This window comes from Adiantum capillus-veneris, chromosome 23, assembly GCF_014529385.1.
Source record: "Adiantum capillus-veneris isolate H3 chromosome 23, ASM1452938v2, whole genome shotgun sequence".
In the NCBI taxonomy this organism is placed as follows: domain Eukaryota; kingdom Viridiplantae; phylum Streptophyta; class Polypodiopsida; order Polypodiales; family Pteridaceae; genus Adiantum; species Adiantum capillus-veneris.
Genome location: NC_140953.1, coordinates 37,266,958 through 37,293,880, shown reverse-complemented (window position 1 = coordinate 37,293,880; position 26,923 = coordinate 37,266,958). Strand labels below are relative to the sequence as shown.

Sequence of the window (26,923 nt, the reverse complement as noted above, 5' to 3'; positions counted from 1 at the left end):
TTGTATTTTGTCCTTCTCAACTGTTTGTGTAAAGTTAAGAGGTAATTGAATAAGTACCGCCCTCCACTGTGTACTGGCCGGTTAACCGTTATAGCCCTGGCCTTGGTGCTAGATAGTGGTCTACTAGCATTTTATCCTTGGCCCTGATTCACAGGAGCCCCCACCTTGTTGTCTCCTACTACCAACCGACCATCTCTTGCCGGCTCCAGGGTTTGTTTTTGTAAATACAGATGCCTGAAATGGCTAGTCAGTCCTAGCTTTGCAACTTCTGAATAGGGCTCTAGTGTTGGGTCACATTAACATGTACAAGGCAGTTTTGTAGCAACACTAATGTACAAGCTGGTCTGTTACTTCTAATTTCTTCACAAAAACAATGGAAGACATTTCGCTCAACTTTGGTTGGTTTCTTCTCTTGTCTAGGTCTAACGACAATTTGGTGCAAGCCAGCAGTAAACCATGGGTGGAACTAATCTCCTGGGAGCCACGGGCTTTTGTTTACCACAAATTCTTGGTATGGCTTGCTCATTTGGTTATTTTTTGGTGCAAAATGTGGTCCAAATATTTCAAAACCTACTTCAGTTCAGTTTTCATCAAGTATTTGGTTAGGTTATTAGCTTTTGATCAATTCGCCTGATAAATGTATTGGAAGAAGAACATCTGTTTGAGAAGTCAACAGTAGCTGAGTTTTGAAGCTGATTGGTGTGGTCAGCCATCTCCTTGGTTCTTTGAACTCTTAAAGAAATTGAGGTTGCTAATTGTTGAGCCATTGTCACAGTGACTGCAGGTTTGTTTTATTTTGTAATCTTGTCCGACACAACTGTAAGGTTTTTACTTTCAAACTATTTTTCCAGCAGTTTCCTCTTGATTTCTCACTGTTAATTCTCACTCCTACTTCTTCCAAGAGGTCTTCACAGCAGTTTTGATTTACTTGATGGAGAGTGATTGTTTGAATAGTTCTTTTCATTTCCTTGAAGAGAAGTAGCTCTATGTTCTAACGTCATAGTGCAGGAATTATGGGGGTCTCATGGATGCAAAACTAGAAACAACTCTTGCTCCCCTCCCCTCCTCCCTCTTTTCCCCTTTATTTTGTTTTTCTTTCTTCCCTTATTTCTGTGTTTTTGTATTTGAGTGGGTTTTCTTTTTTTAGTATTTGGAATATCTTGTCCTCTTGATTTCTCATTATTAATTTTCACTCCTACTTCCAAGAGGTCTTCACAGCAGTTTTGATTACTTGATGGAGAGCGATTGTTTGAATAGTTCTTTTCATTTCCTTGAAGAGAAGTAGCTCTATGTTTGATGTCATAGTGCAGGAATTCTGGGGGTCTCATGGATGCAAAACTAGAAACAACCCCTGCTCCCCTCCCCCCCTCCCTCTTTTCCCCTTTATTTTTTCTGTTCTTTCTTCCCTTATTTCTGTGTTTTTGTATTTGAGTGGGTTTTCTGTTTTCTGTATTTGGGATATCTTGTCCATTTTCTTTTGTTCTTGATTGCCTTCCCTTTTTATGTTTTTAATACGGGTTGCTGCTTTTCAAGTGTTCTGTTCGGTACGGTTTTTGTGTAAGTTACCTGTGTGTGCGCTTGGGTTTGTAAGTGGGTGTGGGGGAGTTGCATGTTACATGCTTGCGTGCTCAGGTGCAACGTGGATGCTGGGGTCCAAGCATTCAGGTGTGCGCGTGGGTTTGTGTGTGTGCATGAGTCTGTGTGGGTGCGTGGTGCTTGGCCTACTAGGGTGGGTTTGAGAGAGTGTCCAGCCCGATTGTATGTTGAGGCTGCTGCCTGCTGCCGCACATTGTGCATGTTTATGCAGGTTCCCTCAGCATTGACTTGTTGTTTTTCCAGCGGATTCTTATGCAAGTTTTAATACCTCTCTCTTCGGTCTCTTCATCAACTTGTCCTGCTGATCTGAAATTTTTTATTCAAGTCTTGTGAAGGATCTTGCAAGTTGCTCTCTTCCTGGGCGGTGTGTTCTTGGTATTCAAGATCTTCAGTATGAGCCGAGCTTCGGTGGTCATACTCTTCGTAGTCAGTGGGATTCTTCAGCCGGCTCCTCTAGGGCAGCGGAGAAGCGTCGATGCGTCTTTCTTCACACATGGGCGCGATCACCAGTTCTTTTCCGACGGGGTCAGGATCACATCACATGGCATTATGCACCCACGGTGGTTCATTTTGTATTCGTCTTACAGACCACCGTTATGTTTACATAGCCTACACATTGTCACTCCTCTTTTGTACTTACTCTGGGTGATAGGCCATTGAGCATCCCCCGAGGTCTCTTATGTACACAGAATACAACCCCTTTTCTAGCCCAAGAAGAGAGAGAGAGAGAGAGAGAGAGAGAGAGAGAGAGAGAGAGAGAGAGAGAGAGAGAGAAATGAAATGAAATGAAATGTTATATTAACGTCTTCAAAAGGCCAGACTGACCTATGAGACCAAATTGATACAAAAGTGGTGAATCTGTTACAATGTTTAGGTACCTTAGTACTAAAGTACTAAGTGTGAAAGTAAATATGAAAAAAACTAAATACAAAGTATTAAGTAAACTTCTTAGGAGCATTCTGGGTGTCTGGCTAGAATGCTTCTAATCCTTTGTTGTAGTCTCCTCCGATGAAGTGTGCTTCTGCATCTTGGTCGTGGTCGTCTCGATTTCCTAAGCTCAATCGCTCTGTCAATTAGGGTGCCTTTGGTATGAATGTGGGTACTCCTTTGGTTTGGCTGCTGGCCTCTTGCTTCCCCTTCCACTCCTGCTTCTCTCGATCCGAAGAAATATGTGATCTGCCTCTGAGGCCGTAGTGCTCTTTGTCTTCTCATTAGATTATCCCTGTGCCGATGTAGTTCCAGTAGGTACAAGCCTAAGCATCTTTGATCTTGGTATTGCAGGATTCTATCTAGAGGTCCAAAGCCTTCTTTAAAGAGGCAATGAAAACGCCCACGTATCTCATAGTATACTGTGCAGTGGCATATATAGTGTAATTCTGTCTCCGGCTCCATTCCGCATAACTTGCAAATTCTGCTCTCAGGTGGGATTCCCCTAAATCTGTCAAATTCAATTTCCAACTGGTGTGAGGATGTACGAATCTGACCAATAGCACATCTCAAACCATGAGACAGGTGGGTATCCATGTAACTCGGGCGAATCACAAATCCATCTTCAGATAGTTGTAGGAAGTTTTCTTTGTAGTCGGCCATCTTCGTGCCCAATTCTTGTGTAGGGTCTATCCATGTCCTCTTAGTATCCAACTGTATAAGATCCTGTCGGATGATTTTATTAATCTCCGTTCGTGTAATCGCCAGTGATGGAGCCTCAAGAGAGTATTGGAAGGGGGGTAATCTTTCCATACTGAAGCCGTGTCTCTGAAACCACAAGGACAGTTGCGCATACTAGCATGATGTATCCCCTTTCATTGCCAATTGTCGAGAGGATTCGCGGGCCAGTCTAGTATATTGGCCATTATTTGTATCCCACAAACCATGTATAAAGGACACTGATCTGGAAAGAGCCTCAATTTCTATCGGAGGGGCCGCTAGTTCCGCTCGGGTAATCGCGTGTGGTACGGAGGCCTTGGCTCTAATCATTCGGGAAATCATAGATACCAAAGGTCTCTCCATTGACTTCCAATTATCCTGATCCACAGATGGTCCCCAAATCTGGACCCCATAAAGCATAGCCGAAGCCACCATAGTATCAAAGAGCCAAAGTTTTGTTCGTGGTTCCTGAAACTGCACTTGTGAACACATCCTCTCCAACCCTCCCAGGGCTGCAGAGGCTCTGGATAATCTAGCATCTGCTGCTTTCTTAAGAGTAAACTTCGGTCCTGCAAATACCACCCCAAGGTATGTGTATGCATCTGTGTACTCTATTGTATCCTGGCCATATGCAAATGTAGGTGCCGATCTCCTAACCCACTGTAGTGTGGTGTTAAACACCATAACTTTGGTTTTACCCAAGTTTACCGACAGTCCACTGTCCTCCGCGAATTTATGTAATGCATCTAGCTGCCTCTGCATTCCATCTGGTGATTCTGCTATCAATACAATATCATCTGCATACAACAACAAAGGGATCCATGACCCTGCAAGTTGAGCACCGCTGTCACCCTCTCTATCAATGTAATCTGATACCTCATCTATGTACATACCAAATAAAGTAGGGGACAGTGGGCATCCCTGCTTTACTCCAACGGTGGAGTGAACACTGTTGGAATCCCCTTCTGGAGTACGTACATAACCAGTTACTGACCCGTATAAGGCCATGATCCCCCAAATAATCTCTTTGGGGACCCCTAACTCTTGCATCCTGCGCATCAATCTAGCCCTTGGTACTGTATCAAAAGCTTTCCGAAAATCCACAAAGCAACAATACAGCCTTCTCCAGTTTGCTCTTCCTTCCTCAATAATGGCTCTGAGTGTAAGAATATGATCTAAAGTGGAATAACCCCTTGTGAATCCAGCTTGTCCTGTTGCCCTTATGCCCTCATTCTCTGCCCATCTACTCAATTTTTGTTCAAGAATGGATGCGTACAGTCGGGTCAATGTGTGACCTACCATAATGGTACGGTAGTTCCCGGGTATCATAGCATCCCTTGACTTGAAAATAGGTACGATAGTAGATAATTTCCAAGATTCAGGTAATCCTTCACACATGACCCGATTAAACAGACGAGCAAGGACTTCTGAAAGTAGATCCCTGGCATGGATCAGATGTTTTGCTACTAAACCATCATGATCATATGCTCTTCTTGTCTTCATCTTATCAATGGCTTTTTCCACCATTTCCGTAGTAGCAGGGCATGGCTCTAGCGGATCTGGTAATGGAGGCTGTCCAGATACCATATATAATGATGTTACATATTGACCCCAGATCTCAGGAGAAGTAATCGTCGGAGGCGGTGAGTGCTCGTGAAATAAGCGCCAGGCCTCATGTGAGTCCTGACTCGAGAAGAGCTGATATAAATCCTTCTCCAGTTTGGCTAAAAATGCCCTTTTCTTGCGACGTACTATACGCCGAAGAGCAATCGGAGACTGCTTATATGTGATGATCCCAAGTGTAAGCTCTTTCTGGACCTGGGTTCTCGTCTCTCTGCATTCCTCGTCATACCAACTGTTTTGAGGCATGTTCCCAGATCCTCTCTTCTGATCAGGTTGAGTATGTGGGTATGCCTCTTGTGTTGCTCCATGTAGTATCTCTGTTAATTGAGAAGTAATCTCCTCTACAGTATATACTGGCTCGGCTGTCCACATCCTATTGTAGATCTTTTCCACATAGGCTGCATCAGTTTCTAGCGTGAAAGTATATCTTGTGTGTGTCTTCTTCCTTCGTACTTGAGAGGCATTGTATTGGAAGGAGATTGATAAGGTCAATAGAGCACGATCCTCTACAATCCCAACGGGTCTGGGTCCCACCTTAAATTCCTTGATACTAGAAATAAAGCTTGGTGAAGTCATGACATAATCCACTGTATTGGCCCCATGCCTGTGCGGGAAGCATGTGAATCCCGAGATAACGGGAAATTCTCTAGATCATTAAGTATGGCCAAACCATGTATAGTTGCCATCTCCATGAGATGTCTCCCATATTCAGTGTGTTCTTTATCCTGTGAGTTTCTAGTAAGCCCCCTCTGTGATAAATCCACTTTTCTGAGCATTTTCTCAGAAGTATCATAGAATACTGCTTGAGAGTTGGCCGTTCTGGCATTAAAGTCTCCTAAGAGAACGATGTCTCCATCTCTAGAGAACTCCCATATATCATTATTCAATATGGAGAAAGGGGATTGTCCTTTAGGTGAGGGGAGTAGACTGAGGTACTCGGAGGGAAGTAGCATATAGCGATATATAGACATCTACCTGTCTCGGCTCTCATTCTCACCCACATATACCTTGCTTGCTCATCTTTCCTGATAATCTGTAGTAGTGGTTTCAGCTCCTCCTTGAATAAGACTGCTACTCCTCCTGAACCTCGGCTACCCTGTAGAGATCTCTTGTCTGGTCGACCAGTTGTTTCCCATAAATAACCCTTCACATGTGGCATACGCTGTCCCGGTATCTAGTGTGTCTCTGAGTAGAAAACTATGTCTCTGTCCCTAAAGCTGTCTTTAAAGGCACCTACATCTAGCCTATATGATCCATTACAATTCCACGCCGCTATCCGGAGCGTCGCCCCATAGGTCTCGCACCATCATGCTGAGCGCTTTTCCAGAACCACTACTTTCCCTCCTCTATAAAAGACAATTTTCCCCTTTTCTCTTGCTGCCCTGATCGTTGGCATCAACTCTTGCATGTGTGTCACTTGTGCCAATGTAAGGTCATCTCCCAGGAAAATACCAGTTCTCTTAAGAGTTGGCCTCTTTTTTAGAAATTCTTTCCTTATTTCTATATTCGGGAATCGGAGAATAAGTGCCCTATCCTTTACGTTTCCCTTCTTATCGATTCCTTTCTTGCCCACTCTCCATGCACTTGTGTGAGTAGGCTCTATGATGCCCATGCGTTGTAGCAGTTCCTTCACTTCTTCATCTACATTCTCTTTGTCTTTGACTCCTTTGACCCGCACATGCAGAGCCCGAGTCTTCCTTTTCTGCTCTTCCTCAATGGTCGTATTAATAATGGTAGAAGTAGGTGTGGTCTCGAGCATCTGGGCCTTCCCTTTCTTCGCATCCTCAATCCATTTCTCTGCTTCATCAACCTTTTCTTGTGTCTTCACAAGACATTCTGCCCATGAAGATGCCGTTTTCGATTTTTGTTCATCTCCTTCCCGTAGAGTTTTCATCTAATCCTTCATGTCCTCGAGCTCCTTCAGCACCGAAGGTTGGTCGTCTCCCTTCTTCTTAGTTGCAGATTTGCAAGCCGCAAGTTCTCCTTTTAGCTCCTCGATTATTGCATCCTTTTCCCCCATGTGTTTTTCCATATTTGTTCTCCATGCTTCAAAACTTGCTACTGCCTCATCGAGTTTCTTTTGCATAACGCATTCTGTTACATTTACTTCGGCCTTGATTAGGTTTCGTAATTCCGTTTTCAAGCTCTGAATCTCCTCATTCTGTATCCCCCGGATCTCTCTCCTTAGTTCTCTCATCATGTCTCCATACATGGAGTTCTTGTAGCTCTCAGCGCTCGCGTGCATTTCCTTCCTGATGTCATCTCTCATGTAGTTTAGCTCTAATTTGAGCATCACTTGGACCTTCTCCATCATTAGTTCATCATGTATCTTGGACGTTTTCCCCACTCGTAATGATCCTGGTGATAGTACAGTATCTCTGTTTCTCCGCTTAAATGTAGTTGTTGTTTTTTTTGGGGTGGTGTAGCTATCTACACCCGGCCCTTCCCCTTAGGTAGGCGGATCCATCGAACCAGACCCACAAATGTGGCGACCCCTGCTACAAGCTGATGGAGAATGGAGATCGTATTAAGACTCTTCAGGCTGACACGCGCGTGAAGGAGCAGCAACTGACGTGTGCGTGAACCAAACTCCGGCAACTGACGCGCCTTTTGGGGAATTTCTCGCGTGTGAAGGAGCAGCAACCGGCAGCCTTAGGCGATAGAGAGATGGGCAGCCTTAGGCGATAGGCTAACTCAATAACACGCGATAGGCAGCCTTAGGCGATAGGCTAACTCAACAGCTCGCGATAGGCAACCTTACGCGATGAAGCTCATGATAGACAGCCTTACGCGATGAAGCTCACGATAGACAGCCTTAGGCGATAGAGAGAGAGGAGCTGACTGCGTGTGCCTCCAGGCCACCTGCGTATTGCTCTCCCGTTCGCCCTCGCTGCCCAAGGCAGGTGCGCTACCTCCTCTAGCTCACCCGCGACCAGTCCAGGTGCAGGTGCGCGCAGCCTAACTGTTCGCCTGAGTAGCCCTGGCCTCACCTCTGCTGTGCGTTGTCCCCTGCGCGACCATCTACGATGTTTTCAATTCTTTTTGGTTTCTTTCGCCTTGTTTGCTAGAGAGAGAGAGAGAGAGAGAGAGAGAGAGAGAGAGAGAGAGAGAGAGAGCTGAACAAACCAACTTGGCAATGAATTAGTTAAGATACAAGAACATAAACAAGAAGCTTGCTTTGTGGCCGTTGGTCAAGTTCATAGCGACATTACTCGATGCCACATGCTGCACATATATTATTATTTATTTTTTTGCAGATGCGTAGCTCCCCCGCTATGTATTTACTCATGAGGATTCTTGGACAGAGGATGTGGCTCAAAGGACCGTACGGGCCTCCTGGGCGTGGGTGAGACGTGTGATGTAAACTCGCTTATCTCGAGGTCGATCGAATGCGGATTACTTACCTTCCAAACCGGCCTCAAAGATTGCTCGCCTCACTGCTATAGCAGCATCTGTTTTCTCTCATTGACCCCATGAGGATTGTCACATGGAATATTCAGGGCCTTGGAGGATCATAGTTTGTACGCATGAGGGTCGTTTGAGACAGGAGCTTCATAGATGCCTTGTGGGTGGATCTATTTGATATTCTTATGCTACAGGAGCACCATCTATGTGAGAGCCCCATTCGGTGATGTGGCCTTGTTTTGCGAGGTAGGTATGAGACATTTTGGTCAGCTGGCATTCAGGGAGGTGTATGTATGACTATTGCAGACTCATGGCAGCCGGCCATTGTGGGCAGAGATATTATTGCGCCAAGCAAGGCCCAATGGGTCACCATGTGAGTTCAAGGTAGCCTTGTGGGCTTCTTGAACATCTATTCACCCAACCATGTGAGTGCACAGACTGAGTTTTGGTCACATATTGTGGAGTCCCTGCCTCACACATATTAGTGATGCATTGGGGAGAGCTTGAATATGCTGGAGGACCCCTCGGATAGCATTGGAGGCAGCTGTCACAAGACGGGCACCACGTGCCAATAGAAAAGAACAGACTGAACAAAACAAGGCTCTCTCTGTTGCCAGAGAGAGAGAGAGAGAGAGAGAGAGAGAGAGAGAGAGAGAGAGAGTGTCTATTGCCAGAGTTTCATCCACATGTTATAGAGATTGGCAATAGTCTTGGTGTTGTGTTGGGTAAGGATGGTACACCTTTAGATGGTGTATACACCTCCACTCTCAATGTAACCGATGGGCACCACGTGCCAATTGAAAAGAACAGAATTGGAACAAACTTTTGCACTTAACACAACTGAAAACTGAGAGAGAGAGAGAGAGAGAGAGATTGACTTATCGTCCACGGAGGTCAAATATGACCCATGGGATGGAAACAAAACATTACAACATCTCCTTTCAAGTGAGGATGGTCGATACATATCAGTTAAGGACTGAGGGTCCATCAGGAGGATAGGATAACAAAAGGGAAAAGGAAAGAACAAAACCTAAGGAGGGTCGGCTAAGGGGAGAGCCGGTTTGGGAGTTCGGAACTCCTGGATGATGGCTTTGCCACCTCGGTAGATAGCCCATTCACCTTGCTTGCGTGCTTCATGCATCTTCTTGAGCTCGCTTGCTTTTCTCTTGAGTTGATTTGTAGTCAGTTCCTTAGCGATCCAAAACTTTTTTCCCTTGAGAAGTCGAGATTGGGGTAACAACTTCATCCATTTATCTTTGTCCTTGAAAGTGAGTATGCAGTGCTCGGGAGGTACGTGCCTATGTGTGTCGTTGATCCAAGAGATAGTTTCAGGCTTAATGTAGACAGGTTGAAGAATATCATTGAGCTTGGTGATCGCTTTCTCGAGGGTGTCCTCGCTGGTGCACCACCACGGTGGGTGGAGCCCCCCAATCCTGACCTTGAGGCCAAGAGATTCTTGTAGCTGGCATTCTTGTAAGGCCGTCTGTATTTTGGTGTCAATCTTTTGTGACCATATACATGTGGTAGTGATGTGTGTGAACACAATAGGACCGCTTGGGCATTTTTTCTCTCTTTAGGAGGTTTTTTCCCTCGTACATTGTATATACGCCCATCACTCTAGGGCTATCTATCTTTCCATTGCACACTAAGTAATACACTCTTTGTTGTGTGCCTTGAGCTTCCTTCGTCTTCTCCAAGCTGTGTGCGTTTTCTTGCAACCCTAATTTCAACAATTGGTGTCAGAGCAGGTTGCATCCTCCCGGGCTTAGTCGCCAGCAGCTCCAGTACACACCGGCTCACTTTCTGATTCGGACTCATTTCGGCCTCCGTTTCTACTATAGGCAGTACTGCACATACTATTTCGTCATTTTGTGTAGATTTCTTTCAGTGTCGTTTTCTGCATAACAGGTCCCTTACAGTCTTCTACCGTTTGTGCTATATAGCACGTGTTGTTCGCGCTTCGTTTCTCCTCTTTTTGGGCAATTTTCACATCAGGTGCAGCATTTACCATGTCTGACAACAACGTAGATGTGTTCAAGATGTTTGCTGCTGAGGACAGATTGGATGGGGACAATTACCCTATGTGGGCTTACATGATGCAACATGTTCTTGTGTCGAAGGGCGTCTGGAATATTGTGTAGGGCATTGATGTACGTCCTGGTTCTGAGGATGTTGCAGGTCTTGCTGCAAGGATTACTGTTGTTAGAGTTATTTTGCCTACAGTTGAGCAAGCTCGTTGGGATGTAAAAGATGCGCAGGCTCATGCATTGATTGCGTTGTCTATGAAGCGGACTATTACTCCCCACATTCGTTCAGCAAAATCTGCTAAACATGCTTGGGATATTCTGGCTGTATGGTCTTTAGGCTAAAATTGCTTTGCTGTGTAAAGAGCTGGAATCGAAGATTATGCATGAGAAAGATGAAATGGACACTTTTCTTATTGGTGTCAAGGATGTTAATGAGCAACTCATTTTTGCAGGAGAAGTCATTTCTGACAGTTCACTTGTGCAGACTGTTCTTGATGCTTTACCAGACTTTTGCTAGTACTTGGAGACTTATGACCTGAGGAAATCCTGAAGTTGTCAAGTTTGATTCATTATGCACATTGCTGTTGCAAGAATCACTTTCCAGAAAAATAGGACTAGGCAGCGTGCAAAGAAAAGGTGGGAACAGTAATGTAACCACTTCTTATGGTTCTGCTGCGAGTGGCAAAACTTCTGTTCCTAATGCTTCTGCTGGCAGCACGTCGTCTGGCAATTCTGGTGATAAGGGCAAAAAGAAGATGCGTTGCCATTATTTTAAAGATAATGATCACTTGATCAAGCAATGTTCGAAATTGATGGCAAAAGAGGCTAAGAAGAAAGAGGTTGGATCCACTACAGGGTCCAATACAAGTGCAGCGATTGTAGAGTCTTCTATCAAAGGAGATTGTGATGCTGATGTTGATGCGGAATGGGCATTAGTGCAGAGTGCACTTATGATCCTATTGTCCATGATGTATGTATGTCAGTTGCTGCTGATTCACATATGTGGTGTTTTGACAGTGGTTGTACAAAGCACATTACCTCACATCGTGATTTGTTTACCTCTATTGAGTCTGTCCCTCATGGGAATACGGTGACTTGTGCCAACAATGCTTCTTATCCTGTTCAAGGAGTTGGAAAGATTGTGCTTACTGCTGCAAATGGCAGTTTTTTCACACTTGTTGATGCTTTGTATGTACCTGGGATCAAAAAGAACCTTTTGTGTGTATCTGTACTTGCTAGACTTGGTCTCGTAGTCAAATTTGTGGATGACAGATGTACAGTTCATGATCTCAGTTTTGGTGATAAAATTGTTGCATCTTGACTTTTGTGTCGTGGGTTGTATAAGCTTACTTTGTATGACAAGTGTGGACAAAATTTCGTAAATGCAGTTGCAGATTCAAGGGTTGTTTCAAATGCAAAACTGTGGCATGCACGTTTTGGGCATCTGAATTTTGCCAGTTTGCTGCGTTTGCAGAAATCTGATATGGTTGCTTCTTTGCTGCCTCTTGAATCACCTATCAAACATGTTTGTGAAGGCTGTATTTTGGGTAAGATGCAGCGTTCTAAGTTTCGAAAGGACGGTTCAGTTAGGGCCACATGCAAGTTGCAGCTTGTGCAAAGTGATGTTTGTGGGTCCATGCAAACTCCGTCCTTAAGCAATTACCTTTACTTCGTGACTTTCATTGATGATTACTCCAGGCATGCATGGGTATTTCCGCTTAAAGCGAAGTCCAAAGTTTTTATGTGCTTCAAACAATTTTTGGCTATGATTGAAAATGTCTCGAAATGTACTATGGGCACCTTGCGTTCTGATCGAGGGGGGAGTATATGTCTCATGAATTTAATGCATTTCTTGCTAGTCGTTGTGAGATAAAACACCAATGTACAGTGCCTTATACGCCTCAACAAAATGGTGTTGCTAAGACGAAAAACAGGTCACTTACGGAAATGGCACGATGTATGGTCAAAAGTCAAGCTTTGCCGCATTCGTTTTGGCTTGAGGCCATCATGTGTGCCACTTATGTACTAAACAGGTGTCGTACGAAAGCTTTGCAGTCTATTACTCCATATGAAGCATGGCATGATAGAAAGCCTTCTATTGAGCACATGTGTGTTTTTTGTTGTTTGGCATATGCTTTGGTGCCACAAACACAACGCAGAAAATTAGATGATAAGGCTGTCAAATGTATTTTTGTTGGTTATAGTGCTGAAAGCAAAGGTTACAGGTTGTATCATCCGCAAACAAAGCGTATTTTGGTCTCACGGGATGTTGTGTTTGTGGAAGATTTTGTTCAACCCTTATTGTCATGTACTAGAGACAATAATGTTAGCTCACAGGACATTTATAACACTTTGTTGCCTCTTTTCAATGGTGGAAGTTCGAATGTAAATTCCAATGAGGCAAATGTACAGCCTATGGAGGTTTATGAAAATGTTACAGATCAGCCTATTACTGATGTAGATGTACATGATGTACTTGATGAGGAAAGAGGTGAAAATGAGTAGACTAAAGGTATGCCAAAATGGTTGGTGCATACATTGCGTGACAGTAAATTGGATGCACCTTTGTCTAGTCGTACTCGTTCAGGCTCTCGCCATGCATCTTATGCATCAGATTGTTATGCTTTGGCTGTGTCTAGCTTACATGATGTTGAGGAACCTATGTCTTTTGATGAAGCACAAAATTCAAAAAATTGGATGGCTGCCATGCAATCAGAATATGATGCACTTATAGAAAATGACACATGGACTTTATGTGATTTGCCTCCTGGCAAAAAGGCCATTGGTACAAAATGGGTTTACAAGTTGAAATGCAAGCCGGATGGTGAGGTTGATCACTATAAGGCTCGACTTGTTGCAAAAGGCTATGCACAACAGAAAGGCATAGATTATGAAGAAACTTTTGCTCCCACTTGTCGTATGACTACTGCTCGTTTTCTACGTGCATTGGCAACTCATTTTGGTTGGGATGTACATTAATCCGATATTGTTACTGCTTTCTTGAACGGTGACATTTTTAAGGAAGTCTATGTAATGTAGCCTCGCGGTTTTGTCAAGAAAGGACAAGAGGACAAAGTGTGCAAATGTAAGAAGGCTTTGTATGGGTTGAAGCAATCTCTTCGTGCTTAGTATGAGAAAGCTGACACTCATTTGGTCAAACGAGGCTTTCGTAACAGTCCAAGAGAAAGCACATTGTATGTCAAGCGTGAGGGCGATGTACTTCTCATTGTTGTTCTTTATGTGGATGATCTAGTGATCACTGGTCCCAATGAGGCACATATTACTGAATTTAAGGCTGATTTGAATGCTACTTTCTAGATGAAAGATTTGGGACTGTAGCATCATTACTTGGGCATACAATTTAAGCACTGTGATGGTGGTATTACCTTGTGTGAGAAAAGTTACATAGAGACATTGCTATGTAAGTTTGGACTTAAGGATTGCAAACCTATTGCCACTCCCATGGAAACAGGTTTGAAGTTGAGTCTGCATGATGCTGGTGATCCGGCTGATGTCACTCTTTACCAAACTGTTGTTGACTGCCTCATTTATGTATGCAACACGGGGCCGGATATTGAGTTTGCAGTCTCACAGGTCAGCAGATTTATGCATAGCCCAGGGTCTAAGCATTGGCAGGCAGTCAAGAGAATTTTTCGCTACTTGAGTGGCACTTTGCATCTTGGCTTGTTTTATCCCAAGGGGGGATCATTGCCGCAAGATGTACATGCTTTTTCGGACTCAGATTGAGCTGGTTGTTATGACACGCGAGTGTCCACAAGTGGTTTTTGTTTCATGCTTGGAAGTTCATGTATTTCATGGTTGAGCAAGAAGCAACGTACTGTGGCCACTTCCAGTTGTGAGGCTGTGGCCACTTCCAGTTGTGAGGCTGAGTACAGGGAAGTCTTCACAGCTACGGTTGAGTGTGTATGGCTCAAACGCCTTATGGCTGATTTGGGTGTTGGACAAGACATTGCCAACATCATCTACACTGACAATCAGAGCGCATTGGCAGTTGCGAGGAACCCAATTTTTCATGCTCGCACTAAGCACATTGAGGTGCATTACCATTATGTCAGGGAGAGGCTCTCAGCAAGAGAGATCAGCTTGGCTTATGTGCCAACATAGGACAACCTTGCAGATCTTTTCACAAAGGTATTGTCTCGTGAGAAGTTCGAAGCTTTCCACAAAGCTTTGGGCTTGCTCCCCTTTGTGGATTGATCCTGTCCTCAAGGCATGGCACTTCCCTTTACTCTTCGTGCCAGCCCTCGTTCACCGCATCACTCCCAGGGGGGATTTGTTACCATATACATGTGGTAGTGATGTGTGTGAACACACTATGACCGCCAGGGCATTTTTTCCCTCTTTAGGAGGTTTTTTCCCCCGTGCATTGTATATATGCCCATCACTCTAGGGCTATCTATCTTTTCATTGCACACTAAGTTATACACTCTCTGTTGTGTGCCTTGAGCTTCCTTCGTCTTCTCCAAGCCGTGCGCGTTTCCCTGCAACCCTAATTCCAACATCTTCTTGTGTGCTACTTCATGGGATTCTTTCTGAGCCAACATGATAGTCTCGATGAGGGACGTTTCAACTTCGTGTGCTTTTGCAAGTAGAGCTTGACTCTCTACTTCCTTTTCGTCTTCAAGCTTACATAACCGCTGTTTGAGTCTCTCATTCTCCTCAATCAGTTCTCGGATCTGCGCCTCGAGGGCTACGATCCTTATTTCTTGGCGGGCGGCAAGGGCCTTCCTTGGCGCCGCTGCAACCGCAAGAAAGCTCTTGCGTGAAGCAGGGGTGCCAAAGGAAGACATTAGTGCCACCTTCTCAAAGGCTGTCTTTGGAGAGTGCCCAGCTACCTTGGAACTCTAGTGTCGGACAGTGAAGTGAGAACAAAGGCTTGAAGTGAATCTTGTTTTTTAATTAAGCTAAGCTCTGTGAAAGCAGCAAGGGAATCATTGTAGACCTTTTGTCGAGGATCCACTCAGAAGCGTGCAGAGGAGGTGCGTGCGAAGTTTTGAAGAGCTGCAAGGCGTTGACGCTGTGCAGAGAAGGTGCGTGAGGAGTTTTGCAAAAAAGCAGCACTGGAGTTGAGGGCGTAGGGTTCAGCAGGCAGAGAGGGTTCTAGCTTGGGCATAGGGCAGGGTTTATACCTTGATGCCTCTCCACAGGGCCGCCCTCGCCCAGGGGGAGACGGTGTGTGCACAGAAGGGCTCGGCTTAGGGCAGAGAGAGAGAGAGAGAGAGAGAGAGAGAGAGAGAGAGAGATTCCATACAATAGACACGGAGTGGCCGAGTTCCACTCGCAGATGCTCCTGTCTTAAAACCCTGGCGGTATTTCTTTTATATTGATCTTGATTCTTAGCAAGGTACAATTGCATGGGAGAGACACTCTGCAGCTACAAGACTGCCAGAGCTCTCCCCCAACGTCCGAGGCACATATTTAAAGGCCCCAAGCCTTAAAGCATCAAAAGTTGCTTCCACATTTTTGGGGCAGGTGCCATGTTAGCATCCGCAATTTGCTCCGTGTTTTACGGCCAGCTGCCACATCATCAATTCACCAACTATTTGCTTTGGCAAGCTTTATTGCCATGTAATCACTTTGTGACACTCAGGTTGATTCTTCAACCCCCTCTCTTCATCTCTCTCCCTACTATCCAGGGAACTGACATACAACAGAGTATTTTTTCATTGGGTTTGCTAGGAAACTTTTTTTGTAAGTGGCAGAGCAGGTCATATGGTAGTTGGATGCTCTAGAAGGACAAAGCGTCTAGAGCAGAGACAGCAGACAGTGTTTTAGGAGAGACAAGAGTGTGTGTATCATCAGGTTCTAGGAGGTCAAGAGGCTAAGAGAGCCAGGAGGAGAGGAGCAAAGAAGAGGAGAAGGCGGTGGCAGAGGCTGACAGATAGATATACTAACACAGGGATCCACCACAGGATCCACCTCTATAGGCTTGCTTTCCTTTAGAAGAGATACCGCCTATGTCTCGTGAACCCATTAGGGTTTTTGGGTATCCTACTGTACCTTCATGCAGTTTTGACAGAGACGATTTTCCTCTTGATGTGCTTATGACACAGTCTGAGGAGAGCTTTCCCTGTCTTGGATCATAGAAGAATGCATATGCTTAGACATAGTTACCCGGAACGGGGAACGGGGAATGGCAACATGCATGAAATGCCATTCCCTGTTTCGGATACTCACGTCTGAAACGTGGAACGGGGATCCGGAATGGGATATTAGGATGGGGAATGGGGAACAAGAACCTGAAAATGGCCATTCCTTGTAACTATGATATGCTAGGAGATCTCTTTGAAACCCAAGAAATAGACTTGGGTATTTATTGTATATTTTATTAGCACTTTTTGGGATTGCAGCTTGTGGTGATCAGCTTTGTACATTTATCTTGAGGCTGTGCCCTTGAGACGTTTATTTTAGTAGAAGATTTGTGTGTGTGTGTGTGTGTGTGTGTGTGTAAGAGAGAGAGAGAGAGATGAAATGAAATGTCATATTAACGTCTTCAAAAGGCCAAAGTGATCTATCGGACCAGAAAGTACAATGTGGTGGATCTGATACATAGTCTGAGTAACAAAATAAAAAATACTATGGAATCCTAAGCTTCTAGATGTGAACTAAGCAGCTAGCTGGGATTGTGTAGGATATGAGTTGGGGGGGGGGGGGGGATGGTGAAGCAAATGGGGAGCTAATACAACACAATGTGGGTGTATCCTCAAAAAGAGCTAAATCACAGGAGATCCAGCATCGTTCGCTGGCGGATCTCATCAATCTCCTCCATGGTCAGTAGTCTGACCGGGTGTCGTGCATGTCGGGCCAAAGTGATCCGAATCCTCTGATACAGCTTCCTTCGATGCTCTGTAGTCCTCCGCAGTCTGGGGTGTCTGGATCTCCCCAGCTTGGTCGCTCGGTCGATCAGGGCGCGCCTCTGGTACGAGGAGAATGTGGGCTCTGTTGTGGTAGTAGCTCCTCCGGTTGTCCAATGTTTGCTCTAAAGAAGTATGCAATCCGTCATTGAGACTGGCTATTCTCTCCTCTCATTAGGCTCTCTCTGTGTCTGCGCAGCTCGAGCAGAAACAAACCCAAACATCTCTAGTCCTCGTATCCCATGACTCTGGGGAGTGGCCCAAAGCCCTCTCTGAACAAGCAGTGGAAGCGGTCTCCTATCTCATAGTAGACTGGGCAATGGCATGTATAGTGCAACTCTGTCTCAGGCTTCATGTGACATAGGGGGCATGTCCTCGCCCTTGTTGGTACTCCCTGTATCTCCCAATCTCGACCCGAAGCTGGTGTGAAGATGTGCGTATCTAGCCGATAGCACATCGAATCCCATGAGACAAGTGGGTGTCCATGTATCTCGGTCTCGTCACAAAGCCGTCCTCCATCAGCTGGAGAAGATGCTCTCTGTAGAAAGCCATCTTCGTGCCCAGCTCTTGCGTTGGTTATATCCACGTCCTCCTAGAGAGAGAGAGAGAGAGAGAGAGAGAGAGAGAGAGAGAGAGAGAGAGAGAGAGAGAGAGAGAGAGAGAGAGAGAGAGAGAGATGAAATGAAATGAAATGTTATATTAACGTCTTCAAAAGGCCAGAATGACCTATGAGACCAAACTGATACAACGGTGGTGAATCTGTTACAATGTTTGGGTACCTTAGTACTAAGTGTGAAAGTGTGAAAATAAATGTGAAAAACTAAATACAAAGTATTAAATAAACTTCTTAGGAGCATTCTGGGTGTCTGGCTAGAATGCTTCTAATCCTTTGTTGTAGTCTCCTCCGGTGAAGTGTGCTTCTGCATCTTGGTCGTGGTCGTCTCGATCTCCTAAGCTCAATCGCTTTGTCAATTAGGGTGCCTTTGGTATGAATGTGGGTACTCCTTTGTGCTGGCTGCTGGCCTCTTGCTTATCCTTCCACTCCTGCTTCTCTCGATCCGAAGAAATATGTGATCTGCCTCTGAGGCTGTATTGCTCTTTGTCTTCTCATTAGATTATCCCTGTGCCGATGTAGTTCCAGTAGGTACAAGCCTAAGCATCTTTGATCTTGGTAATGCATGATTCTATCTAGAGGTCCAAAGCCTTCTTTAAATAGGCAATGGAAACGCCCACGTATCTCATATTATACTGTGCAGTGACATATGTAGTGTAATTCTGTCTCTGGCTCCATTCCGCATAACTTGCAAATTCTGCTCTTAGGTGGGATTCCCCTAAATTTTCCAAATTCAATTTCCAATTGGTGTGAGGATGTATGAATCTGACCAATAGCACATCTCAAACCATGAGACAGGTGGGTATCCATGTAGCTCGGGCGAATCACAAATCCATCTTCAGATAGCTGTAGGAAGTGTTCTTTGTAGTCGGCCATCTTCGTGCCCAATTCTTGTGTAGGGTCTACCCATGTCCTCTTAGTATCCAACTGTATAAGATCCTGTTGGATGATTTTATTAATCTCCGTTCGTGTAATTGCCAGTGATGGAGCCTCAAGAGAGTATTGGAATGGGGGTAATCTTTCCATACTGAACCCGTGTCTCTGAAACCACGAGGACAGTTGCGCATACCAGCATGATGTATCCCCTTTCATTGCTAATTGTCGAGAGGATTCGAGGGCCAGTCTAGTATATTGGCAATTATTTGTATCCCACAAACCATGTATAAAGGACACTGATCTGGTAAGAGCTTCAATTTCTATCGAAGGGACAACTAGTTCCGCTCGGGTAATCGCGTGTGGTACGGAGGCCTTGGATCTAATCATTCGGGAAATCATACATACCAAAGGTCTCTCCATTGAATTCCAATTATCTTGATCCACAGATGGTCCCCAAATCTGGACCCCATAAAGCATAGCCGAAGCCACCACAGTTTCAAAGAGCCAAAGTTTTGTTCGTGGTTCCTGAAACTGCACTTGTGAACACATCCTCTCCAACCCTCCCAAGGCCGCAGAGGCTCTGGATAATCTAGCATCCGCTGCTTTCTTAAGAGTAAACTTCGGTCCTGCAAATACCATACCAAGGTATCTGTATGCATCTGTGTACTCTACTGTATCTTGGCCATATACAAATGTAGGTGCCGATCTCCTAACCCACTGCGGTGTGGTGTTAAACACCATAACTTTGGTTTTACCCAAGTTTACCGACGGCCCACTGTCCTCCGCGAATTTATGTAATGCATCTAGCCGCCTCTGCATTCCATCTGGTGATTCTGCTATCAATACAATATCATTTGCATACAACAACAAAGGGATCCATGACCCTGCAAGTTGAGCACCTCCGTCACCCTCTCTATCAATGTAATCTGATACCTCATCTATGTACATACCAAATAAAGTAGGGGACAGTGGGCATCCCTGCTTTACTCCAACGGTGGAATGAACAATGTCGGAATCCCCTTCTGGAGTACGTACATAACCAGTTACTGACCCGGATAAGGCCATGATCCCCCAAATAATCTCTTTGGGGACCCCTAACTCTTGCATCCTGCGCATCAATCTAGCCCTTGGTACTGTATCAAAAGCTTTCCGAAAATCCACAAAGCAACAATACATCCTTCTCCCGTTTGCTCTTTCTTCCTCAATAATGGCTCTGAGCGTAAGAATATGATCTAAAGTGGAATAACCCCTTGTGAATCCAGCTTGTCCTGTTGCCCTTATGCCCTCATTCTCTGCCCATCTACTCAATTTTTGTTCAAGAATGGATGCGTACAGTCGGGTCAATGTGTGACCTACCATAATGGTACGGTAGTTCCCGGGTATCATAGCATCCCCTGACTTGAAAATAGGTACGATAGTAGATAATTTCCAAGATTCAGGTAATCCTTCACACATGACCCGATTAAATAGACGAGCAAGGACTTCTGAAAGTAGATCCTTGGCATGGATCAGATGTTTTGCTACTAAACCATCATGATCATATGCTCTTCTTGTCTTCATCTTATCAATGGCTTTTTTCACCATTTCCGTAGTAAAGAAAGTACTAGTAGCAAGGCATGGCTCTAGTGGATTTGGTAATGGAGGCTGTCCAGATACCATATATAATGATGTTACATATTGACCCCAAATCTCAGGAGAAGTAATTGTCGGAGGCGGTGAGTGCTCGTGAAATAAGCGCCAGGCCTCATGTGAGTCCTGACTCAAGAAGAGTTGATATAAATCCTTCTCCAGTTTGGCTAAAAATGCCCTTTTCTTGTGACGTACTATACGCCGAAGAGCAATCCGAGACTGCTTATATGTGATGATCCCAAGTGTAAGCTCTTTTTGGACCTGGGTTCTCGTCTCTCTACATTCCTCGTCATACCAACTGTTTTGAGGCATGTTCCCAGATCCTCTCTTCTGCGAGAACCCAGGTCCAAAAAGAGCTTACACTTGGGATCATCACATATAAGCAGTCTCTCTACATTCCTCGTCATACCAACTGTTTTGAGGCATGTTCCCAGATCCTCTCTTCTCTGTTAATTGAGAAGTAATCTCCTCTACAGTATATACTGGCTCGGCTGTCCACATCCTATTATAGATCTTTTCCACATAGACTGAATCAGTTTCTGGCGTGAAAGTATATCTTGTGTGTGTCTTCTTCCTTTGTTCTTGAGAGGCATTGTATTGGAAGGAGATTGATAAGGTCAAGAGAGCATGATCCACTGCAATCCCAACCGGTCTGGGTCCCACCTTAAAGTTCTCGATACTAGAAATAAAGCTTGGTGAAGTCATGACATAATCCACTGTACTGGCCCCATGCCTATGCGGGAAGCATGTGAATCCCCCGGATAACGGGAAATTCTCTAGACCATTAAGTATGGCCAAACCATGTATAGTTGCCATCTCCATGAGATGTCTCCCATATTCAGTGTGTTCTTTATCCTGTGAGTTTCTAGTAAGCCCCCTCTGTGATAAATCAACTTCTCTGAGCATTTCCTCAGAAGTATCATAGAATACTGCTTGAGAGTTGGCCGTTCTGGCATTAAAGTCTCCTAAGAGAACGATGTCTCCATCTCTATAGAACTCCCATATGTCATTATTCAATAGAGAGAGAGAGAGAGAGAGAGAGAGAGAGAGAGAGAGAGAGAGAGATGAAATGAAATGTTATATTAACGTCTTCAAAGGGCCGAAGTGACCTATGAGACCAGAAAGTTACAATGTGGTGGATCTGATACAAAGTCAGAGTAACAAAATAACAACATAACAAAATAAAAATACTATGGAATCCTAAGCTGCTCGATGTGAACTAATCAAAGTAAGCAGTTGGCTAGGATAGTTAAATAGCTAAATCACAAGAGATCTAGCATCGGTCGTTGGCGGATCTCATCAATCTCCTCCATGGTCAGTAGTCTGACCGAGCGTCATGCATGTCTGGCCAAAGTGATCTGAATCCTCTGATGCAGCCTCGATCGATGTTGTGTAGTCCTCCGCAGTCGTGGGCGTCTGGATCTCCCGAGCTCAATCGCTCGGTCGATCAGTGTGCCTCTGGTGTGAGACAAATGTGAGCCCTCCTGTGGTAGTAGCTCCGTGTCTGCTCTAAAGAAATCTGTGATCCGTCTCTGAGACTGGCTAGCCTCTCCTCCCATCAAGCTCACTCTGTGTCTGCGCAACTCGAGCAAGAACAAACCCAGGCATCTTTGATCCTCGTACCCCATGACTATGGAGAGTGGTCCAAAACCCTCTCTGAACAAGCAATGGAAGCGGCCTCGTATCTCATAGTAGACGGGGCAGCGGCATGTGTAGTGCAATTGTGTCTCAGGCTCCATGTCACACAAGGGGCATGTCCTGGCCTCTGTTGGTACTTCGCTGTATCTCCCAGTCTCAATCCGCAGCTGGTGTGAAGATGTGCGTATCTGGCCAATAGCACATTGTATCCCATGAGACAGGTGGGTGTCCATGTATTTGGGTCTCGTCACAAAACCGTCCTTCGTAAGCTGGAGAAGATGCTCTCTGTAGAATGCCATCTTCGTGCCCAACTCCTGTGCTGGCTGTATCCATGTCCTCCTGGTGTCTAGCTGAGTCAAGTCCTGGCGGATGAGCCTGGTGATCTCAGACTATGTAAGAGTGAGAGATGGTGCATCCACTGAGTACTGGAAGGGTGGCAAACCGTCTATGCTGAACCCATGCGCGTGAAACCATGATGTCATCTCCCCATACCAGCATGTTGTACCTCCCTGCATGGCTAACTGTCGAGAGGACTCAAGTGCAAGGCGGGCATATATGTCTCTGGGAAGTTCCCACATGCGGTGTATGAAGGATACTGATCTGATGAGCGCCTCAACCACTAGTGGAGGGGCCGCTAGCTCTGCTCGGATAATGGCACGTGGTACTGAAGCCTTGGCTCTAATGAGCCGCGAGATCATAGAGACTAGAGGTTTCTCCATGTCCCCCTATCCATCAGTGCGACCAGACCTCCCATGATGATCCAATGAAGGTCCCCATATCTCAGCTCCATAGAGCAATGCAGAAGCCACCAAAGTGTCAAAGAGCCAGAGCTTCATCCGAGGCTCCTGAAACTGAACCTGTGAACACATCCTCTCCAATCTACCCATGCTGCATGGGCTCTAGTCAATCTCGTCTCTGCTGCTCTCCTCAATGAAAATGCTGGTCCGCTAAAAACCACTCCAAGGCAAGTGTAAGCATATGTAAACTCCACTGTCTCCTGGCCGTATGTGAATGTAGGTGCTGACCTCTTGATCCACTGTGGGGTGGTATTAAACACCATAACCTCGGTTTTACCAAGGTTGACAGACAAACCACTTTCGTGGGCAAATCTATGCAAAGCATCCAAGTGACGTTGCATCCCCTCCGGAGAGTCGGAGATCAACACAATATCATCAGCATATAACAATAGTGGAATCCATGTTCCTGCCAGCTGTGCACCTCTATCACCATCGCTCTCAATGTAGTCAAAAACCTCATCCACATACATACCGAATAGAGTAGGAGAGAGCGGGCAGCCCTGCTTCACCCCAATAGTGGAGTGAACCGGTGTAGATAGACCCTCTGAGGTGCGTACATGCCCCACTACTGACCTGTATAATGCCATGATCCCCCAAATGAGCTCTATGGGTACTCCCATCTCCTGTAGTCTGCGCATCAATCTAGCTCTGGGTACTGTGTCAAATGCTTTGTGGAAGTCCACAAAGCTACAATAGATCCATCTCCCATGTGATCTGCCCTCCTCAATGATGGCTCTTGTCAAGATATGGTCAAGAGTAGAGAAGCCTCTCCTGAACCCTGGTTGCGCTTATTCTCTCCCTCTCTGTCCATCTACTGAGCTGCTGCTCAAGAATGGATGCGTACAACCGTGCCAATGTGTGTCCAATCATGATAGTGCGATTATTCCCAGGCTCCATAGGGTCTCCTGACTTGAAGATAGGTACGATAGTAGATAGGCTCCAAGTATCAAGCAAGCCTTCACACATGGTGCGGTTAAAAAGTAACTGCTGTGGAGAGAGAGAGAGAGAGAGAGAGAGAGAGAGAGAGAGAGAGAGAGAGAGAGAATTGTTTTGTTGCAGTCAAAGGAGGAGTGTGAGTATCTAATTAGTCTTGCGAAGCCTCACATGGTGAAATCCACTGTGGTTGACAGCGCGACGGGAAGGAGCAAGGACAGCAGGTAGTTTTCATCCCATCATTTGTCTGCTTGTCTATGTTGCCTATATTTTTGATACTGCAACACATGACTAGATTCACCAGATTGAGAATCTTAAGGTTCGTTCTCAATGCTTGTAGAAAATGAGAGATATTTAGGATTTAAAGCGAAAGGATCAAAAAGATGATCTGCCGTTTAGGGTTGCGTGTGAAATGAAATAAAATAAATTAGCCTGTGCATGGTGGAATTGTACGTTATGTTCTTACAGCTCCACATGCAATCATGAACAGGATGTTAAACTCATCACCCTTAAAGTTCAGTCATCATTAAAATATGTTGTTCTGTAATCAGGGTACGCACAAGCTCAGGGACTTTCTTGGTTCGAGGTCAAGATAAAATTATTCGGGAGATTGAAAAGAGAATAGCAGATTTCTCTTTTATTCCAGTAGGTAAGTTAATTTCTTTGAAGGCTGCTATGCTGAGGTTCACTACTGTCCTTCACCTGGAAAAAGTAAGCAATGCAATGGTGATCCTTGCAGAGCAAGGAGAGGGAATTCAAATTCTTCATTATGAAGCTGGACAGAAGTATGAAGCACACTATGACTATTTTCATGATCAGTTTAATACGCAAAATGGTGGCCAGCGAATCGCAACGCTTTTAATGTATCTGTAAGTATATTCTTCACTAGTCTCCGGTTGCTAACTCTTGTTTAGTCTTTCTATCACCCAAATGTGGTAGATTGGTTATCGCAGTTCCTTCTAGTTCCTCGTGGAGTATCAGGTCTTGAGTTCAAGACTCGTTGGCTAGATCTTTGAGGTCTAGCCAACGAGAGTGTGTGCGCGTGCACATGCATGCATGAGAGAGAGAGAGAGAGAGAGAGAGAGAGAGAGAGAGAGAGAGAGAGAGAGAGAGAGAGAGAGAGAGAGAGAGAGAGAGAGAGAGAGGAGGAAACTTGAATAACCGTGCACATGCGTGTGTGAAGAAGGGGGGAAAACTCTTTCTATCACCCGAGTGTTGTAGATTGGTTATCCCAATTCTCTGTAGAGTATCAGGTCTTGAGTTCAGGACTTGTCGAATAGATCTTTGAGGTCTCTTGGGATTCTTGCTACAAAACCTCTCTCCTCTTCTTCTTTTCTTCTTTGTGATGACTAATAGCTTTCTAAATTTCTGATGAACATTTATGATTTTGGCAGCTCAGATGTAGAAGCTGGTGGGGAAACCGTCTTTCCTTCTGCGAAGGTGAACAGCAGTTCGATTCCTAATTGGAATGAGCTGTCTGAATGTGGCAGAGGTGGCGTGTCAGTGAGGCCCAAACTTGGGGATGCCTTGCTATTTTGGAGTATGAGACCTGATGCTACTCCTGATCCATCAAGTCTTCATGGTAATCAGCCTCTGCTATTGTTGGCATGGCATGCAGTCATTTTGACTTTGAAACTTACCTTTTACTTTCGCTTATCTCAGGGGGTTGTCCGGTCATTTCTGGGAACAAGTGGTCAGCAACGAAGTGGATGCGCATGCATGAATACAAAGTCTGAGGAAAAATTGTGATTTTGATTTATAAAAGGTAATTTTCAGCATCCTGCCGTTCGGTGTTTAAAAGTCCATTTGCTGACTGTAACGAGCTTGTTTGTGGGTTGTGTTGAGGTTGGGCTTTGCCCCATACCCTTGTGTGAACCTCCTCTTACATGTAGACAAACGTGTGTAAAGCATAGCCCATAAAGCTAGCCACGAGGAGCCACATATGACCCCATTTTTCAACAGGATGTCTCTTATCTCTTTGCCTATATAGAAGCTCATTGTAAATCTCTATATATCTAGTCTAATCAAGCTATCTTTTTATTATAAATGGCTCACTTGCGTTTCCATCTTAACTAACAGGTCCACAAACACCTTCGAACCCTGGACAGGGGTGCAGCATACACAAGAATCATTTACTTCTCCAGACGGGAAATTTTGGATCCTTCAGTGGCTAACTGTTTGTTAATGGACAGGAGGCAAATGCTCCTTCTAAGATTTTGGGTCATCCCCCTAATGTATTATCCTTCTTGGTAATGTAACTACACACAATGTAGCTGTATGTCATCGTATTTTTTATTGATTTCGAATTGAAATCTCAATAATCTGATCTACCAAGAAATTTGAGTACTTTGGGTTGAGTGGAGTCTGAGCTGGATTTATGATAGGAGTGTGAACCTCGGGATTTCCGCATAAATGATTTTTGTTAAGGAATCTGTAAATGATCCTAATGTTTTACTAGATAAAAATGGTGGCTCGGGAGTCAAATGTTCGGGAGAAATTGCTTATTTAACCGTATAGAAATCCGCTCTATGCATTTTCAAAGAGGAAATTTTAGAAATTTGAGCTCTTTTCACATTCTCTTAGTGTAGGCAGAATATTTCCTTTTTCTCTTGCTCCTAACCATCATCTTTGAATTTTCAAGCGGCACGATTAGAAGCTGAAACAAACTTTTCACGAACACTGCTTGGAGTGCAAGCAGCTGTGGCTTATATTTTATTTACTCAGCTTTTGTGTATGCAAGTATTTGTAATTTTTGTGTTGAAGAATCGCCTTATGTAGATCCAGAATTTGCAATATCACAGCTGGGCTTTCCTTGCAAGAAATAGTCTTGCCTTGTTTGTTTTTTTTGCAGTACTTGTAGTGAATTATTTAAGGGTTTGATGGTGGTGATTGTGGGGGGTAGCCTCATGGTGCGGACAAGTCAGATATCAATGTCAGGAAAGAGGAATTGCGGTTGGGAAGTGTACGTATGAATCTTCATTAGAAGTAGTTTTGGATGAGCTTGATTGCCTATGGATGTTTCGATGAAAATTGCTGTGTAAAATGGTTAAAGTTGGAGCTTAGAAACCGTCAGTGTGGGATATGTTGCTAGTGTTAAATCAATGAGAGAACAATTTTCTATGTGGCATGACTGAGATCTATGTCAACAAGAAGGGTACGTGTGCTCGCACACATCTAGCCGTAGGGACCTACACATGCATGTTAAGCTTGATTGATTAGGTTTGAAGGGAAAGTACTTGAGTGTGTCAGTGATGGTGACTACCG

The 26,923-nt window shown here is 44.7% G+C and overlaps 1 protein-coding gene across 1 annotated transcript in view; it reads left to right on the top strand.

Moving 5' to 3' along the window:
* LOC147427650 (putative prolyl 4-hydroxylase 10) overlaps positions 1 to 26,005 on the top strand; it is a 45,514-nt gene extending 19,509 nt beyond the window's left edge. The window contains exons 2-8 of the mRNA XM_086497005.1: positions 421 to 511; positions 23,786 to 23,883; positions 24,211 to 24,308; positions 24,399 to 24,528; positions 25,054 to 25,241; positions 25,322 to 25,424; positions 25,739 to 26,005. Of these exons, the coding sequence (XP_086353131.1) occupies positions 421 to 511; positions 23,786 to 23,883; positions 24,211 to 24,308; positions 24,399 to 24,528; positions 25,054 to 25,241; positions 25,322 to 25,395 (679 nt within the window). The 3' untranslated portion in view covers positions 25,396 to 25,424; positions 25,739 to 26,005. The remainder of the gene's footprint in view (positions 1 to 420; positions 512 to 23,785; positions 23,884 to 24,210; positions 24,309 to 24,398; positions 24,529 to 25,053; positions 25,242 to 25,321; positions 25,425 to 25,738) is intronic.
* Positions 26,006 to 26,923: the final 918 nt, after the last annotated feature.